This window comes from Cnephaeus nilssonii (assembly GCF_951640355.1).
Source record: "Cnephaeus nilssonii genome assembly, chromosome: 5".
Taxonomy (NCBI): domain Eukaryota; kingdom Metazoa; phylum Chordata; class Mammalia; order Chiroptera; family Vespertilionidae; genus Cnephaeus; species Cnephaeus nilssonii.
In genome coordinates, this window is record NC_137076.1 from 55,358,457 (window position 1) to 55,377,080 (window position 18,624).

The 18,624-nt window shown below is 41.5% G+C and overlaps 1 protein-coding gene across 4 annotated transcripts in view; it reads left to right on the forward strand.

Annotated features, from left to right (window-relative positions):
* NR3C2 (nuclear receptor subfamily 3 group C member 2) overlaps positions 1-18,624 on the forward strand; it is a 301,554-nt gene that overhangs the window by 238,604 nt on the left and 44,326 nt on the right. For all 4 annotated transcript variants that reach the window (XM_079771260.1, XM_079771257.1, XM_079771258.1 and 1 more), the window contains exons 5-6: positions 11,026-11,376; positions 12,574-12,718. In XM_079771260.1, coding sequence (XP_079627386.1) covers positions 11,026-11,376; positions 12,574-12,718 — 496 coding nt within the window. The remainder of the gene's footprint in view (positions 1-11,025; positions 11,377-12,573; positions 12,719-18,624) is intronic.

Consider the following 18,624-nt stretch of genomic DNA (forward strand, 5'->3'; position numbering starts at 1 on the left):
CTACTGGGGATGTGCCCGCAACCAAGGTACATGCGCTTGACAGGAATCGAACCTGGGACCCTTCAGTCTGCAGGCTGACGCTCTATCCACTGAGCCAAACCGGTTAGGGCTATTAATTCTTAATTTAGACTCGTTCTAATAATGTCAGTGAAATAAAATGTGGATAAAAAGTTTTTAAATAAAGTAAAATAAAAAGCAGTAATATTTATTTAAAATGCATAAAAACTATAAACATTGACCTTTCTTTTTCCCCATGCCTACTTAATTACCATCCTCCCCGCTTGCCCCCCCCCCGCCCCAACTTGAGTGGCATCATGTGCTTATTATACACGTCCTTTTTGATGTTAATGTTAGCTTCTAACATGAAGATTTTTTTAAATTCTGCTTGGCTTCTTTTGTCTTGCTTTTGGAAACTGTTCTGAATACTAGAGTAATAGTACACAGAAATACAGAATATCTTCTGTATCATACAAATTGTGAGAAATACGTTTTGGGATTATTACTTTATGTGTGGTTTCCTGGCTCACCAGTTCTTCTTCGTTCCTAAGCAAAAATTTGAATAACTTTTAACATTCAGTTATAATCTCAACATTGGTAATCTCAACTAAAACCTAGTCAATTTAATTTTCATATAAATATCATGACTTATAATTTGATTTGATTTTATATCAAATATATTCTTAAATAAGTTTTTAAAAAATTAAAACTATAATGATGAAGCTCTAAGTAATTATTTTACAAAAGAATATCAAGATAAGGGGTATGAAATATTTTGAAGAAAATTGGTATTGGAGATAAAACTAGTCTGTATATTTTTTCATTCCATGCCATAGTTTTTATTTCTTATGTACACAAATACTAAGCAGAAAAAAAAACCATGAAATTGAATTTAGGCAGTTTCCTTCATTGCGTTAGAATTATCAGACACGTCCAAGTTCTAAGGTCACTGGACAGAATTAAATGGACCAAGACGAGGAAACCATTGCAGTAAAGTAGCAGCAAATGCTGAGAGGGAAAAACAGAATAATTGAAACAGGCCTAAAAAGTGATGTTCGCACAGATGGTCAGGCATTATATGTTAGGCGTTCTTTAAGAGCTTATTTAAGGAGTCTTCTGCTGAAACTTTATAAAGAAAAATGTCATTACCTAGTGTAAATAACCTCGTAATATGTAAACTCTGACATAAAATACATTATGGATGTAGTGCTGCTTACGGGGAGGTCCTGCTTAGCCCACTTGCCAGTTGGGGGAGATTTCCTGCCCAGCTTGTGCTCCAGCATCTGAGGAGTTCATTTCGGCCTGAGCCCATGGAGGATCACACTTGGACTTGGGAAGGCACAGTAAATTAAGCTGGGTGCTTTGGTCTAGTTCCGGGTCACTGCCTTTTGACTCTTTCTCATGCCTTGTTCACCCCTTGACCTTGTTAGAACAGTAATGTTTCTTCATAAAACATTCTTAATGAGACTATTTACCTTGCATGGCCAATAAGATCGTGCTCCATGTAATAAATTCTCTGCTCAAACATATGCCAGGAGGGCAAGCAGCTCTTGCAGCTGTTAAAGAATTAACTTTTTAACTGAGGGAGGGACCTTTTGCTGGGCGGCCACAACTATTTTCATAGTGTGTATTTTCCTTATTTTAAACATATTATAAAACTAAATTAAGGTTTTTTCTCTCTCTTTTTTTGGCTTACTTGTTTGTGTCTTGTTTTACATATACTCATAGTATAGGTAATCCCAAAGAATAGGCATTTACAAAGCAGGTAATTTGTATAGTTGACTCTTGAACAATGAAGGAGTTAGGGGTGCTGACCCCCTGCAAGGTTGAAAATCCACATATAACTTTTGACTATTCAAATACTTAATTACTAATAGCCTAACATTGACCAGAAGCCTTACCAATAACAGTCAGTTAACACATATTCTGTAAGTTATATGTATTATATACTGTATTCTTAGAATATAGTAAGCTAGAGAAATGAAAATGCTATTAAAATCATAAGGAAGAGAAAATTACATTTACAGTACTGTATATATTTATTGAAAAAAAATTGCTTGTAAGTGGATCTGTGTGATTCAGACTCATGTTGTTCAAGGGTCAACTCTATTTTCTAAAGAATTATCATTGAGTTTTAAAAATATGTCTGCCCTGGCCAGTGTCAGTGGTTAGAGTATCCACCTGCACACTGAATTCAATTCCCTGTCAAGGGCACATGCCTGGGTTGCAAGTTCAATACCCAGTCCTGGGTATCAAACTTGTGCGGGAGTGTGTGCTGGAGACAACCAATTGATGTGTCTCTCTCACATCAGTGTTTCTCTCTCTCTCTCTCCCTCCCTCCCTCCCTCCCTTCACTCTCTCTCTGTCTCCCTTCTTCAACCCCCTTCCCTTCACTCTTTCTAGAAATCAATGAAAAAAATAGTCTCAGGTGACGATTAACAAAAAATAAATAAAAGCCTAGGAGGCATCATGCCCTCGCGCCACATCATCACAAGATGGCCACCACAAGATGGCCAGCAGGGAAGGGCGGTTATGGGCAATCAGGCTGGCAGGGGAGGGCAGTTGGGGGCAAACAGGCCAGAAGGGGAGGGCAGTTAGGGGCGATCAGGCTGGCAGGCAGGTAAACAGTTAGGAGCCAGTGGTCCCGGATTGTGAGAGGGATGTCCGACTGAGGGGTCCCAGATTGGAGAGGGTGCAGGCTGGGCTGAGGGACACCCCACCCCCATGCACGAATTTTGTGTACCGGGCCTCTATTATTTATATATTTGTCTGAAGAACTCAACTAATATTTGCAGTGGAGCTTACAAACTTTATTTTTAATCATAAGTAGCAAGTTCTTCCCCAAATATATTCTGTTATTTATACAGATTGACTGGTTTGGTTTCTGCCTCCTTTGGTTTCTCTTCCCATCAGAATTAAGGTGTCATAACAGGAGCAAAAGCAAAAAGCCTAGGTGATCTTATACAGCAGTAGCCCCCGAGTACACAGAAGTTGACTGTTGTGCCAGGGAATTAGAGAGAAAACATCCATTGGTACAGGTTGTTATGCACCTATTAAAAAGACTAAGCTCTTCAGTAGAGGTGATCCAGTGGTAACCTTGCTGATCATTTAGAAGTCATTTGAGCTCTAGGTCCTGTTCACACCCCCTTGGACCTTCTGATTAGGTGTCATCTTTAAATGTAATGGGGTTTCTCTATTTTTTCCATATCATTACAATAAATCACCTTCTTTTAACTCAACCACAGTAACTGTGAGTATATTCTTTGGACCCTGTGCAGCGGTGATAACAGTGGTACCTACTTCCTAGGGCACTTAGGAGGATTAAAGGGGAAGGTATTTTTAAAAGATGTTGTCATAGCCCATGATATACAAATTGTGTTAATAATAGCTCTTTATTATTGCTGTTGTTCCCACTAATAAAATTATATAATCTCAGGATTAGGAGAAACCATTTTAAATACAGAACTGAGAAAATAATCCTGTAACTTATAGTGGTGAAACTATTTATTTAAAAAGGCAGAGTGACTGGGTGAGGGGTGGGGGTGTTTTTTCCATGGTGCTGGACATTCTTCCTGGCATGCAATCTGAGAGCCCAGTATTTGCTCTTTGAACACATTTTGGAAAAATATTCTAAAATTGTCTCCTACCAGACTTAGAAGTGTAAGGAATGTATTCCTGAACTACAGAAGTTCCTTTCAAACAACGAAAGGCGGGGCTGTACCTTGGAGGTCTTACTCCCATGGTAGGCCACTGGATCCCAGTAGCTCATTTCATCCCAGTCTCCTGCCTTAGGGCAGGACCGCACTCAGGCAGGCAGGATACCTGTCCCCCTACTACTTTAGCGTTTTTAGAAGAGGATATTACATGTTCTTGCCAGTAATGCATTGCAGGCTCTCTCTAACTTGTTCCAGAACACTTGGAGGAAATTATCCCAGTGTCTGATCTAAATCCCATCTTCTGCCCTTTGAACACGTTATATCTTATCTTGACTTCAGTGGAGATAGAAAAGAGATGCTCACCATGATTTGGCAAATGCCTGACATTTTTGAAATTGCTGGTTGGTTTCTCATATCCCTCCCCTTCTGCACTAGGATAAGTCAGTCCATCTTTTTTCACGATTCTCTTCCATAAGCATCATTTTGTCCAGAGCTTTGTGAGTGGGGGGTTGTCATTTTGTTGCCCCCTTCCGAGGTTTCCTGGAGGTGGAAATGGGCACAGCAACGGCGAGGCCCACGTGGGCGGTGGCCGCGTCACAAACCTGCTGCCCACGCAGGAGGCCTCAGCGGCCTCTGCTTCGCCTCGGCCTGCAGTTCTGCAGAAGCGCTGCCAGGCGGAGCTTTGGAATTCCTGCTCAGCCCAGTGGCCGTCTCTTGATTTAATACAAACTGAGCTAAGGCTGCGGTGGAAGAAACCTCGGGCAGGTTTCTCCGTCACCCAGAAGCTGTCACCAAGAGGCCATTTCTCGGCATCCTGCTTCCTCTTCTTCTGAGATTCTTTCTTGGTTTAATGCCATCCCAGCCTTTCCAGAACTCAGAATCAGGTTGTCTCACCTTTAAAACCCTTGCCTGGCCGGAGTGGCTCAGGTTGAGCATCAACCCATGAACCAAGAGATCACCGATTCAATTCCCAGTCAAGGGCACATGCCTGGGTTGCAGGCTTGATCCCCAGTGGGAGCATGCAGGAGACATCCAATCAGTGATGTTTCTCTCTTATTGATGTTTCTATCTCTCTTGCCCTCTCCCTTCCTCTCTCTCTAAAAATCAATAAAAAGATATTTTAAATTTTTTAAAAAAAATAATTAAAACCCTGGCCCAAAGGAACCCTCCCCACACACGTTCTAATGTGTGCACACATTCCTGAGTCTGATTGGCATTAAAAGGAAAAAAAATGGAGGAAAAAAGGTTGCTAAGTATTAGAGGAGGGGAAAAAAAGAATATAATTACAGAAAATATGAATACCATAAAAGCAATCACGGTAATTACCTGTCTAGCCCCAGAAGTACCTCGCAGATGCATGCTGCCTTTGCCCCTTTCTGACTCCCTGTCTCCAGCAGGGAAGGTATCAGGATCCGTCACTGAGGATTGTCTTCCAGAACCGTTACTTTCTCTGCAAAACCAGTGGACCTATTGCAACTCGCTAAGATTTCCTTTGGCCTCTCTGCTCAGATTGGCTGCAGGTCTTACAGATTCTCCCCTTGGGGGTGTCATTACTTTGGGTGGATTCCTACTCAGGAGACTGGCCCAGTCTCCACATGGGCCCTCAGTGTGATCTGAATCACAGCAAAAGCAAACCAGGGCATGGTGAGAATTAATATGAGGTATATAGGGAAGTGTGAGCTCCCAGGAAGATAAAACTTCTTCTCCCTGCCATTGTCTGACTCTGATATATTGTTAGTTCCACTGACTTACAACATATTATACCTTTATAAACCCAATGACTTTCTTCTGTATTGATCCAACATCTCTGAGGCTGGGATCTCTGGTACAGACCTTGTTACTCAACATTGCACCGCTTACAAAACCGGGCACTGTCTACACAGTGGGTAGACATTAGTTATGTGCTAAGTAATGGACAGATGTATCCTACCATAATAGCAACAAAAGTATTTTTATTAAAGATATAAAGGTACCTATGAATATCTTTATATACACATTAAAATTTAATATATGGAGATCCATTAATTTAGAATGTCTTTTCCCCCCCCCCATCCCCCCCCCCCAGTTTATGGAGGTAATGGTTGACAAATAAAAATGGATATATTTCAGGTGTACTAGTATAACATATTATGACATAAGTATGCCTGTGTAATAATTACCACAATCAAGCGGATTTGTAACATCTTCATCACCTCATATAGTTTACCATTTTGTGTATGTGTGGTGTGCAATGTCTTTTAAAGAAGTCAAAGGTTGGGTTTGAGTTGCCTGCGCATGTTTTCTATGCTAATAAAATCAATAATGCCTGTTAATTCGTTACATAATGTAGATTAAGAATATTTAGAGGTTCTTTTTAAAACGCCCTCTTTTCAAGTTTCTTAACCTCTCAAAGAGTATTTCTAAACAATGGCAGTGCCTCTTCAGTATTATCAATCGAGACATTAATTATTCCTGAATCAGTGTGCCCCTGGACTCCCACCCCAGTTCTGTGGTGTGTGTTACCTGGAGAACCATAGATGCCCTTTTGCTATTAGTACAAATGAGAGAAGTTTTGCTGCAAAGCCAAGTAAATTTGTAGAAAAATGACATTCCTTCCTTTGGTTTCATGACAAAAATACTTGGTTGTCTCCTGAACTCGCGGAGTATTTTGCCTCTGGCAGTAGAAAGGCAAAGAGAAGTCCTCAAGTGAAGAGGACATGGAAAGTAGGAACTCAGGATCTGGGTGAAGGGCTGTGGAAGATAGAAGAAAGGGGTGGATGCAGATATTGGCCTGTGGGTTTCAGCCAGTGATTACATTTGGCCCATAAACAGGAATATGCGTGTTTTCATATAACATCCATATATCTTCTTCATTATAATTACTGCCAAGACCTAAAATGTCAAGACATGGCAGGAAGTATGTCTAAAATGACAAGAGTTCTCTCTCACTTTAACTTTTTCCAGTGAAATGTTGTGATTGAAAACATTCCATATCAGTGTTTTATTCTACTCCAGAAGAAAAAAAAAAATCTGTGCTGATTCCCTGCTGCTGAATCTAAAGGATCTTTAATTGCACACACTTGAGAAAGTTATGATGGAAGTACCACGAGAACCCTGTTGGTCTCGTCATTTTCCTAGGGAAGCAAGAATGATATAGTTTCTAGTCAGCCGCCTTCCTACCACACCAGTAATTTGTCAGAAGGGTATGTACTGGGTCATATCAGCCTCAGGAGGTGGAGCAAAGTGAAAGGGAAGGGTTGTCATGCCACGTTCATGGCCTTTGTGCATCTGGAGATCCCACTGGGAGCTTGCCACAATTTTTATAGGGTCCCACCAGATGCTCGCAGCTGGTTGTTCTGCATGTCGGCAGGATAGGAAGTAGGGCCTCCCCACCCCACAGCTCCAGAGGAACAATTCATGAGAAGTCAGTGCAGTTCTGCCACCCAGCAAGGCCAGGAGAAACTGGCTGTCAAGATGCTGCCAGTAATTAAGGATTTAGCCACAGAGGGCAGCCACTACCCATGTAGTAGTGACTATAGCATCCAGGCAGAAAAAGTCCGACTCCTCCAGGCGTAAGTGGGACTGGGAGACATTTAGTCATATAAATATTAATGCACACCATACACGCACCCTCGCACAACTGTGGCTGGCAATGGAGAAATGAAGTGTGGCTCTGGCCACCTGGGAGCATGAGTGCCCAAGCCGATTAACTCCACACTTAAGGAAGGTGGCAGGTAGGGATAAGGCCCAAAACCTGCATTCACTCCTGCTTTGGATAATGGAAACCTGCTCGTCGAGTATCTTTGGCCAAAGATTTTCCTGTGTAATTAGCAAACTTCTTAATTATACAGTTGGATTTGAAGCCCCTGCTAACGTTAAAGTGTAAATAAATACAAATTAAATAAAGAGAAAGGATTAAAAGAGAGAGCATGGCATAGAGGTTAAGACTGTAGGCTCTGAGCCCAGGCTGTCGCCTAGGAGGACTTACCTCTCTGTGCTTCAGTTTTCTTACCTGTAAAATGGAAATAATATACTTAATCACAGTTTTGAAGTGTGCTGAGCCTCTAAGTGCCCAGTACATTTAGTTTAATGTTATTTTAGTGATGGCATTTTATGAGTAACAACTCTACAAATGGATCATTGCTCAGTAGACCCTTTGAAAGGGGAGAATAATTAATAATTCAGAAATTGAATCTCAAAATCTCAGAAACTTGCCTAGGTTTCCTATATGGAAGTAAACGAATACTTAATATATGTAACAGTTTATTAAAATTTGAAAATGGAATAAATTTTGTCAACTAACATTTATTGAGTACCCATAAGCATCATGGAGAATGTTGTAGGGATACGTAAGACCTTATCAACTTCCAGGAGCTTTAATTCTAGAATACAGCAGGTGTTAGAAGAACTGTATAGGACTGTCAAGCATTCTAGGAAGGCTGCCTGGAGCAATATAAGTATAATTAATATGTAACCTTACCTCCATGCTCTGAGAAAAGATACTAGATGAAGAGTCTGCACACTGAGAGTACGTATTGCCTTGAAGTATTTAAGTAAATACATATTATTATTCAATTCCAAGTGCCCCATATATATTCATAAAACCACAGCATGAAACTAAATATGACTGACATGCTAAACAGAATGTTGATAATCTGCTCAGTAGGTTATGCTCCAGGCCACAGTTTATAACATTAGAGGAAATGTTAAGGGTCTTTTTTTTCGTAGTATTTCATTGCACTGACCTTAAATAGGCCATGAGAATAAACACAGCATTATAGACCTAAGGCCTTAAACAAATGTGAATTTTATCATTACTTTGCAAGCAAATATCACTCTTAATAAAATTTGAGAATATCACCCAGAGCTATTTCTAGTCAGTCAAATTGTGGTTATTATCAGATGTAGTTTTATACAAGGTGGGGACATTTTCATGAATGGGGACATTCTTAATATTTGCGAAATTATGGGAAAGAATGGAAGTAACATTGAAATAGTATTTCAGATGTTTGTAATGAGTTTCAACAGGTTCTTATTTTTCTCATCCATTTGGCTCGCTGTGAGACAGGGGAGGGAAGCCCTGCTGGCCCCATTTCTCACGTGAGCATCAGTCGAGGCTTACGGCAGGTTTATGTGACACAGGGCAGTTCCAGGTATCTGATTCCCAATGACCAGGATATGCTTTTAAGGATTTTCCCAAGCTCTTCCAGAGTCATCAGTTGGCCAGCATTTTGGATTATCTACATATTTGGTGATTTTCTTCTCCTTTGTTTTGCCTTTTTTTTTTAGGGGGGGGGGGAGAGGGTGAACATTTAGCTGCTATTTTTTTCTTTTGTTCTTTCTTCAGACGCACCTTAGTTACCTACTGTATGCTCAGTGCTATTGGACAATACTTTGTCGCAGCTCTCATTAGTATGCATGAGATTGACACATCTGCTTTTCATTAAAAAAAAATCAGATTTTTCTGCCTCAACTTTTTATCCAAGGGGACAGTCTATAAGAAATGAAGTAATTTGAAGTTATTGGAATTTTAAAGTTACTTTGCTGATTTTAAACTCCTTAAAAATAGGAATTATAGCTTGTTCATCTTTTAAGCCCATTCCATTATTTAATGAATGTGTGGCCAATGCTTCTATTGTTGGATAGTGGCCTTTATCTGAATTGGTAAGTGTTTCTGTGGTGAATGTGGTAAATGTTAATGGCTGTAATTGTAAACATGAATAGTTACTATTAAAATCAAGTTCATTGGTGTGGCATAGTTCTATACTGTGTTACATTTATATCCTGTAAATTCCTCACATATGTTAAACTAAGTAGAAGTTGTCTGGGTCTTCAAGGATTTTAAAATAAATTCTTTTAAAAAATGGAAAACCTTCCAATTGGAAATTGAGTTATTACCACATCTCTAAGTTCTGGGCTTTCTCTTCTCTTTATCTATTCATTAATCTTCCCTATCTACTCACCCACCCCACCCACCTGCCATCTACCCATAACACTCCCATCTGCCTGCCAGTATCCCCTTCCACCTTCTCACGCCTTCATTTCCGTTATCTATTTTAACAATAATGACCTTGAAAGGAGTGTGAGAGAAAGACAGTTGCTATTAGAGCTAGCACTATTTCTTTGGTTTTAATGAAGATGAGCACAGTATTGATCGATTGACCAAAATCTGTCACTTTTAGGAGTAAGCAGGGCACTATTGATAATCAGTCATGCTGGGGAAACAGGCATAAACCAGGGCTCTTCTGAGTACATCAGAGCATATATATGGTCACTTGTCCTAAAAATCTAAAGTAGGATTCTTATGTAGGATTATGGTATGTTTTAGTTCTCGGCTGTATGTTATGTGAATTCCTTACTTATATTAAAAACAAAGAGTGGAACAGACTTTTAAAGATTGTATTTTGTGTGTATTGCTGTAACTTGCACCTGATTTTTTGTGTGGCATCAGTTCCTGTGCATTACTTAGCTGTCCAGTTTGAAATCATCCAGATATTTCATTTCTTCCCCTTTGTTACGTCGACTTGGGGTTGATTGCTCTCCCATTCATCCTGTGGAAATATATAAATCACTTGCATTAGGTACAGCATTTCCCTGGGTGCCAAGGGGGCTGTAACAGAGGAGGAACATCCAGTATTTGTGCTTCTGCGCCCACCATAGAGCTGGGGATGCAGGGCTGGCAGCGTTTGCACAAAATAACCACTCTGCATAAGCAGGTGATTGTGCAGCGACCACAGCAGGGAGCGGAAGCAGCACCAAAGAAACTCCTGACCCGAGGGAGCAGGGACAGCACGAGAATCACAAGCGCAGTCGGGCCATCCTAGTGCTTGCTGGCAACTCTTCAGTGGATAGGAAGTGGGAATCACGGACTTACGGAAGGCTTAGTTGAGGCATATGTCATTTATTAACCTATGAAATGCCTTCCCTTCCCTCTGAGCTTGTGTCTCTGTTTTACATGTACTTGCTGTGCGATCTTAGGCAAATCTCATAACCCTTTTGGTCTCAGTTTCTTCATTATAAAATGAGACTAAGAATAGTACCTACTCATAAAGTCATTAAATTGTTTCATTTATATAAAGCATTAGGACATGGTATTCCCAAAATATTTAAAAAGATATTCTTTCTGTTAGTATCGTAAGTCATCTTTAGAGGAAAGGCATGTTTTAACCAATAAGGGGTGGGGCAAATGTAGGTTACAGTTGCCAGTACGCAAAGCAGAGTTTATTCTTGTATTGTTATTTATTAATTATCATTTTATTTTCCACACGAACAATTGTAAACTTTCTTTTGCCCCACTCTATATAAACCAATGTTTGATTGTAAGTTACCTCATATGGTGTATATCCCTCCTCGTAATTTTAATTTGCTCTTATCACTTATGATTTTTATACAGCCCGGAAGTCAAAGAAGTTGGGAAAGTTAAAAGGGATTCACGAGGAGCAGTCCCAGCAGCAGCAGCCCCCGCCCCCACCCCCGCCGCCCCAGAGCCCCGAGGAAGGGACGACCTACATCGCCCCTGCAAAGGAGCCCTCTGTCAACACGGCCCTGGTCCCTCAGCTCTCCGCAATCTCACGCGCACTCACCCCCTCCCCTGGGCTGGTCCTAGGAAACATCGAGCCCGAAATTGTGTATGCAGGCTACGACAGCTCCAAACCAGACACGGCCGAGAGCCTGCTCTCCACGCTGAACCGCCTGGCGGGCAAGCAGATGATTCAAGTCGTGAAGTGGGCAAAGGTAATTCCAGGTAGGCTTGCCTCTCCTTCCACGGTCTTTGTCCTGAACTGGACAGGTCAGGGCAGCCTCCTTCACCACATCCCACAGAGTCATCAGAGCTGGCTTTCTCTTAAATCCTGGGAGCGGATTTTAAAATTACCCGATGAACAAGTGCCTCGCGGAATTCTGCTCACTTCTCCTGAGCAGTTAGAGTTAAAGGTTCCGTTGTTAGTATGTCGCACATTTCCTGTGGATGATTGCGATGGCAAAGCCATCCCAGAGAGATGATCATGAAAGCGTAACAGCCTGTTGCTAGCAGCTTGTAACCAAGGCTGATCTAACCAGAGACCAAGTACAGCAAGACCTGTCCATGAAGTTGTAGGAGCCCCTGAAAACCTGTTCTTTCAAAAAAGTAACATCTTACCTCCAGCACCCTTTAAATTGTCCTTGAAATTCCTACTTCAGTCATTTTTTATGCCATAGGATTTCATTAATAAGGTCCCCATTAATCTACAGAAACATCACTTAGAATTGCTGTCATAATATCCCAGTACATTTACCCAAAGCAGTTTCGTAAGGGACCTCTGGCCAACCAACAGCCATAGGAATGCAGACTGGGGAAAGCTCGGTGATGGGTTTTTTGAAGAGGAGCCTAATGTCACTGGGAATACGGGGCCTGGGAAAAGGAGCAAAAGAAGAGCTTGAGACCCAGAAAGGAGGCCTGTGGGACGGGGGGAGGGGGGGGGCAGGTGCCAAGAGTGCTTAGTCCAGTGTTATCCCAGACTATGGGAAGCAAGGAATAATGCTTGTTCAACCACCGCAAACTCATGAAGAGTAAAAGCTACATTAATTGCAGATAACGCAGTAGCTGATGGTTATTAAATTACCCTATCTGTTAATATTATTAACTGGGAGTACGATAAAGATGTTTCACAGGTTAATACAGATTCTTTCCGTCTAACCACGGGTTTTAGACCATCATCCAGCGAAACGCCCTGAATTCCCCAGTTTTAGTGGCCCTGGCTATTCGCCCTCATTGAGAACTAAGAGTGAATTGAAATGAAGCCTTAAACAGGGCCAAGCCCAGGGTGGGTGCTCTGTAAAGGCCTGTGACGTGGATTGGGGTCTTAGAGGAAGGTGGCTGTTGGGAGGTTAACTTAAGAAGCTTCTTCCTGGAATGTACTCAGATGCTAAGTGTTTCTCTGTGTTTAATTGTTCTGTCCTTCAGGATTTAAAAACTTGCCTCTTGAGGACCAAATTACCCTCATCCAGTATTCTTGGATGTGTCTATCGTCCTTCGCCTTGAGCTGGAGGTCGTACAAACACACGAACAGCCAATTTCTCTATTTTGCACCAGACCTGGTCTTTAATGAGTGAGTACCTGTTAATTAGCCTTCATAAAGCAGACTGCAGTGTTATTTTTTTAATGTCTTTATGATTTCTAAACAGATGTATGTTTGTGAAGGAATCCACTGCTTCTTGCATTTTTTAAGAGTAAAAAAAAGCTGTCATTTGAGAATTTAAAAATTACTCTTTACCAAACCATCATGCACACGCCTGCATATGTATAAATCAGTATATATAAATTTCACATAATAGCATGTGGGAATTGTCCCAAAAGAAAGATGATCCAGTTGGCTCCAAAAGCTTGACTGGTACAAAGCCACGATTCATAGAAAACGGCCGCTTTTGGGATCTACACTCAGGCTGTCTAATTTCTAGGAAGTGTGACTGTAGAAGCACCTACCTCTGTGTACAGTCATGTAGTGGTTCTTTTGTGACCGCGGTACGGCTGCTTGGTGAGAAGCCAAAGTGTTAGTTTTGTGATGCGTTTTCAAAGATTGAAAGAATCGCGGTTGGTTTTCCTTTGGCCATGAATTCCTTCCTATGTTTTAAGTTTACATGTTAATGCTGTTTGTATTCCACATGAGCACATTTCCTCTGTGTCTATCCAGCAGTGCTGCTTTGTATTTGTTGGGTCAAGAGATACAGAAAATAAACTGGGACGTTTGAATGATGAAGTGAACCACAGCCATATTCCAACAGATGGCTCTCCCCGGAGATATGAAAATAGGGGTGTTCAGTGGGGAAGGAAGCAGATGAGAAATAGATTGATGATCAAAGAAACAAAAGCAATGGAGGAGACTAAAAGTGGACACAGAGTGCCAAGATACTGAAATAGCACCAGTGCTAATTTACCTGGGAGGACTGGTTCACCCAAACAGGGTGACCTGCCGGCAGCTGTATTCCAAGATAAATCAGGAGCGTCAGTTGTTGGCTCTCAAGGTGACCCTTCTCTTGGCAATTACAAAGAATAATCCTATTACTGCATAAATTTTCACCAAAAGCATGAAGTGCGGCCAAACAACTGATGTGCACATTTTAATTTACTTGTTGTCCTCAGTAATTAGTTGATATTGCTAAATAATAAGCCTGTTTTAAAATATGGCTTATAAACCAAAAGAAAAACATAGTAAGGAGGGTATTTTCTTTACAAAGAAGTGAGGGCAAGAGGCTGTTGGTGTCGTCCAGTGTGTCTCCATTTCTTTTTAACAGGAGATTAAAGTGATCCATTTAATTTCATTTAGCGCATACATGTTTGTCATAAAACATGTGTAACAGAATTTTCCATTGTAATCATTTTAAGTGTACAGTGCAGGGGTGCTAATTGCATTCACATTGCTGTACAACCCTCCCCACTGTCCGTCTCCAGGCCTTTTGCATCGTCCTTAACAGAAACTCCGATCCCATGGAGCAGTAACTCCACATTCCCCCCCACCCCAAAACCCTGACAACCGCTAGTCTGTGAATTGGCCTGTTCCAGATACTGCATGTAAGTGGGGTCAGACAACGTGTGTCCTTTTGCTTCCGGCTTATTCCACTTAGTGCGTCTTCAGCGTTCACCCTTATTGGAGTACGTACCAGGATTTCATTTAGTGGCTGAATGTTATTCCATCGTATGTATCTACAGTGGGTCCTCATTGATGGCAGGTTTTGTACTTAGGAATCGGCCTCCGTCTACATTTATTTGTAACCCAAAGTCAACCCTTGCAGCACTCTCGGGGCCGTTTGCAGGCCTGCACAGAGGCAGTGCGTTTCCGCGGCGCAGCCTGCGCACTTCAGCTGAGACTGCCGTCCCGTGTCAGCCCTCACGTTGTAAACAAGTGTCCTTCTCACGGTCTACTTAGTACCATAGGTTTGCATTGCTGGGCTTTTTGTTGGTGATTTCCCGGTGGAAGGTAACTCCCAAGCATGTGCTGAAGTCGAGGGTTCCGAGGGCAAGAGGCTGTGACGCGCCTTAGGGAAAAATGCAGGCGCTAGGTAAGCTTCTGTCAGGCATGAGTTAGTGCTGTTGGCGGTGAGTTCAAGTTAATGAAACAACAGTATGTGTTACTAAGGTGTCGCTAACAGAAGTACACATAAAACGGGAGTAGGTGTAGGTCAGTTGATGAAAATGTTAGAGCCGGTGGCTCTTGAGAGCCTCACGTTCCCGTAGGAGGAGCAGTTTAGCGCTCGCTAATTCAGTCTTTGCTGCCACCTCCTAGAACATAAGACCTTATTTATTTTCACCAGATAGAGAGACTTGCCCACATTTTGTTTATTCTTTCATCTGTTGATGGACATTTGGGTTGTTTTCCCCTCTGACTACTGTGAATATTGCTGCTATCCACGTCAGCATATAAGTATGTGTTTGAATCCCTGCTGTCATTTCTTCTGGGTATGTACCCATGAGTGGAACTGCTGGGTCACATGGCAATTCTATATTTAACTTTCGAGGAACCACACAACTGTTTTTCACAGCAGTTGTACCTTTTCCCAATCCTGGCAATGTAACGAGAGTAAACAAGAGTTCCAAATTCACCACATCTTATTTTCTGTTTTGTTTTGTTTTTAAATAGCTATATTAGTAGGTGAGAAGTGTTGGAGAGAGTTTGAAATATACTCCATATATAACATCATGTAGATTTAAAGTGTATAGCATGTTGATTTGATACATTTACGTATCCTATATAATAAAAGCCTAATATGCTAAGTGTCCAGTCGACCAGTCAGCCGCTCAACCAATCAAAAGTGTAATATGCTAATGATATGCTAAGGCTGATCAACCGCTCACTATAATATGCACTGACCACCAGGGGGCAGACAGTCAACCAGTCTACCAGTTGCTATGACGTGCACTGACCACCAGGGGGGGAAGATGCTCCGACCAGTAGGTTAGCTTGCTGCTGGGGTCCGGCTGATCGAGACTGAGCAAAACAGGCCAGACATGCCCTGGAGCCCTCCCGCGGTCCCTCTGTGGCTGGCTAACCTCCTGTGTCCCTCCCCGGCCCCAATCATGCACCAGTGGGGTCCATTGGCCTGGCCTGCGCCCTCTTGCAATCTGGGACCCCTCGGGGGATGTCAGAGTGCTGGTTTCAGCCCAATCCCGCAGGCCAGGCTAAGGGACCACACTGGTGCACGAATTTGTGCACCAGACTTCTAGTTGTAATATGATTGCCATTGTGGCTCTAACACCTTTATCGTGTCACATAATAATCATTTCCTTATTTGTGGTGGGAACAAATTAAATCTCGTTTCTTAGCAAGTTTAATGGTTATAATACCATTGTCTGTATTCACTATACTATGCATCAGATCTCTAGAACTTACTTGCCTACTAGTTGAAAGTTTGTGTATTTAAACGGCATCTCTCTTCTCCTACCCCCAACCCCTGACCAGACCACCATTCTACTCTATTTTTTCAAGTTTAGCTTTTTAGGTTCCACAAATAAGTGATACCTTAGTGTATTTGCTATATCAGTCTGACATGTCTCTTAGTAGGTATGAAGTGGCATCTCCTTGTGGTTTTGATTTGCATTTCTCTAATGTTGGAAATCTTTCATGTGCTTATTAGCCATTTGTATGCCTTCTTTAGAGAAATGTCATTAAAATTCTTTTGCCCATTTTTAATCAGGTTGCTTGTCTTTTGTTCTTGAGTTGTAGGAGCTCTTTACATATTCTGGATATTAAACCCTTATCAGATACATGATTTGTAAATTTTTCCCATTCTGTGGGTTGTCTTTTCACTTCTTGATATAATATCTTTTGATGCACTTTTAAAATTGAAGTTTTTAATTTTAATGAAGTCCATTTTTTTTCTTTTGTTGCCTATGTTTTTATTGTCATCTATTAATTTTTAATTGTGTGCAAACATTCAACTTTACAGGTTCCAAACAAAGTGCAAAATTGTAAGAATCATTCTTAACAAATGAAACTTAGGGTCAAGCACCTTATATTTGAAGCCTGGGAGAATTCATGTCAATAAAGAGTTTTGGAAATAAGGAATAATAAACCAGAAAAAGAAAAAGAAAAGGTCATATAAGCTTTTTATGCATTTATCTGTTCTAGAAAATAGTAATAGATATAAAATGGAACCAACTACAAAAATTGCATTCTAATGTTATAAGTAGTTTAAATGTTAGGAAATTACATAATATCTGAATGAAAAGTTTGTTTCTTATTCTTAAAACCATTGACCTCAACTTGAACCTAGACTTCTGTAAGTTTTCTCTCAACTAGAAAGAATAGGGTGGAGCTGTGTCTTTTTCAAAGGACTGGGAAGGGGGAAGGCTACTCCCAGGAAACATTTGGGAATGGCATAAAGCCTTTTAGGCAAATTGAGCTCGATGCGGTAGCTCTATTATAGGGTGCTATCACAGACCCTGTATTTTTTAGGGAAACTACTAAGTTACAGAGAATGTCCTGCAACCAAAGTCTGAATGTGGATGCATGCTTCATCCTGCATTTATTTAGTGTTCTAAGCAGTGGTTTTAGAATACTGAAAAAAAAAATATAATTCCTATCTCATGGAACATAAAAGTCTAGTAGGAAAAAAGAAATTATTTAAAGAATCCCAGAGTTATTATTGTGATAAGTATCGAAAGGAAAATTGCTTTGAGGGTAAGCAGTTCATGGGAGGTGTTGATCTAGTCAGGAAAGGCTTCCCTGGACTAAGTGAGTGTCAGTCAGGTGCAGGAAGTACAGGAAGAGGAGAGCTGATTTAGGCTGAGGCACCAGCATGTGCAAAGGCCCTATGGCAGGAAGGGCCTGAGTGAAAGACATTGTAATGATGGACATGAAGAGATGTGAACAGGTGTGGAAAGCCAAAATCACCAGTAGTTGCCAGTGGTTGGATTCTGATGGGGTTTGGAGGGAAGGAAGAAGTCATTGTCTAGGATGACTTCCAGGTCTGTGCCTTACGTGCCAGGTAGGATTTGGTTGGTGTGACTCCCTGGAATGGGGAACAAAGATAGAGGACCAGGGTTTAGAAGGGAAGAGTAAGGGAGGCCAGTTTTGGATATGCGAGGGTTGAATTATCCTTGAAACAGTATCCAAGAGGAAATATTAAAGAGGCAGTTATGTATACCGATCAGAAAGTTAAAGAGAGATCCAGGCTAAAGGTACAAATTTTGAACACATTTTGCAGTAGAGGTTACAGAAGGAATCCCACATCTCCCTGGGATTAAATGCCATTGTAACCCCAGTGAGATGTGAACTGGAAATCTGGACGCATGCCCACCCATTGCCTGCCAGCACCTTGCACATTCATCTCTGCTGAATATGCCCCTCAACTTTCCCCTGGCCAGTACCTGCACCTCTACACCCTTCCAAAGTGCAGGAAGCAACCTGGCATTGTGGGCAGGGGCGTAACGCGTGCCATTCTGCTGAGGGTAGGACACTCGGATGTGGTCCTCTCCTGCTCTCCACCAACCCTCTACCGTTGAGACCACCTCTCACCTGCATTGATGGCTCTTCTTTAGGTGTCTGCATCCCCCGCCCACCCTTGTCTAGGTGGCACCTTCTCATTGAAGTCACAGACTCTGTCTCATCATTTTTCACTTCCAGCACCTACACTGTGTCCAAGGCACAGTAGGTAAGCTGTAAATATTTGCGGAATAAATGAATTATTGAACACATGAACCACACAGTCTGTTAATCCGTCTAGAAGGGGATTTCTAAGCTATCCTTTCTCACGATGAGGATGAAGTTTACGGTAAAGAATTGTGACATGGGGTGCCATGAATGGAGGCACTGCTGTGTTTAAAACAGTGGACCGAACTTCAAAAGGTAGTCATTTGTGTTTGTCTTCGGCTGTGCACCAGCAATGTTGGCCCTGGAGGAAAGGCGGGGAGTAGGGAATGATTAAGGAAAACATTCTTTCTAACTTTTTATTAAACATTGGGGTGAAGATATGAGTTAGTCCTTTAAATTAGCATAGAACTTTTCTTATAAACTCAAAA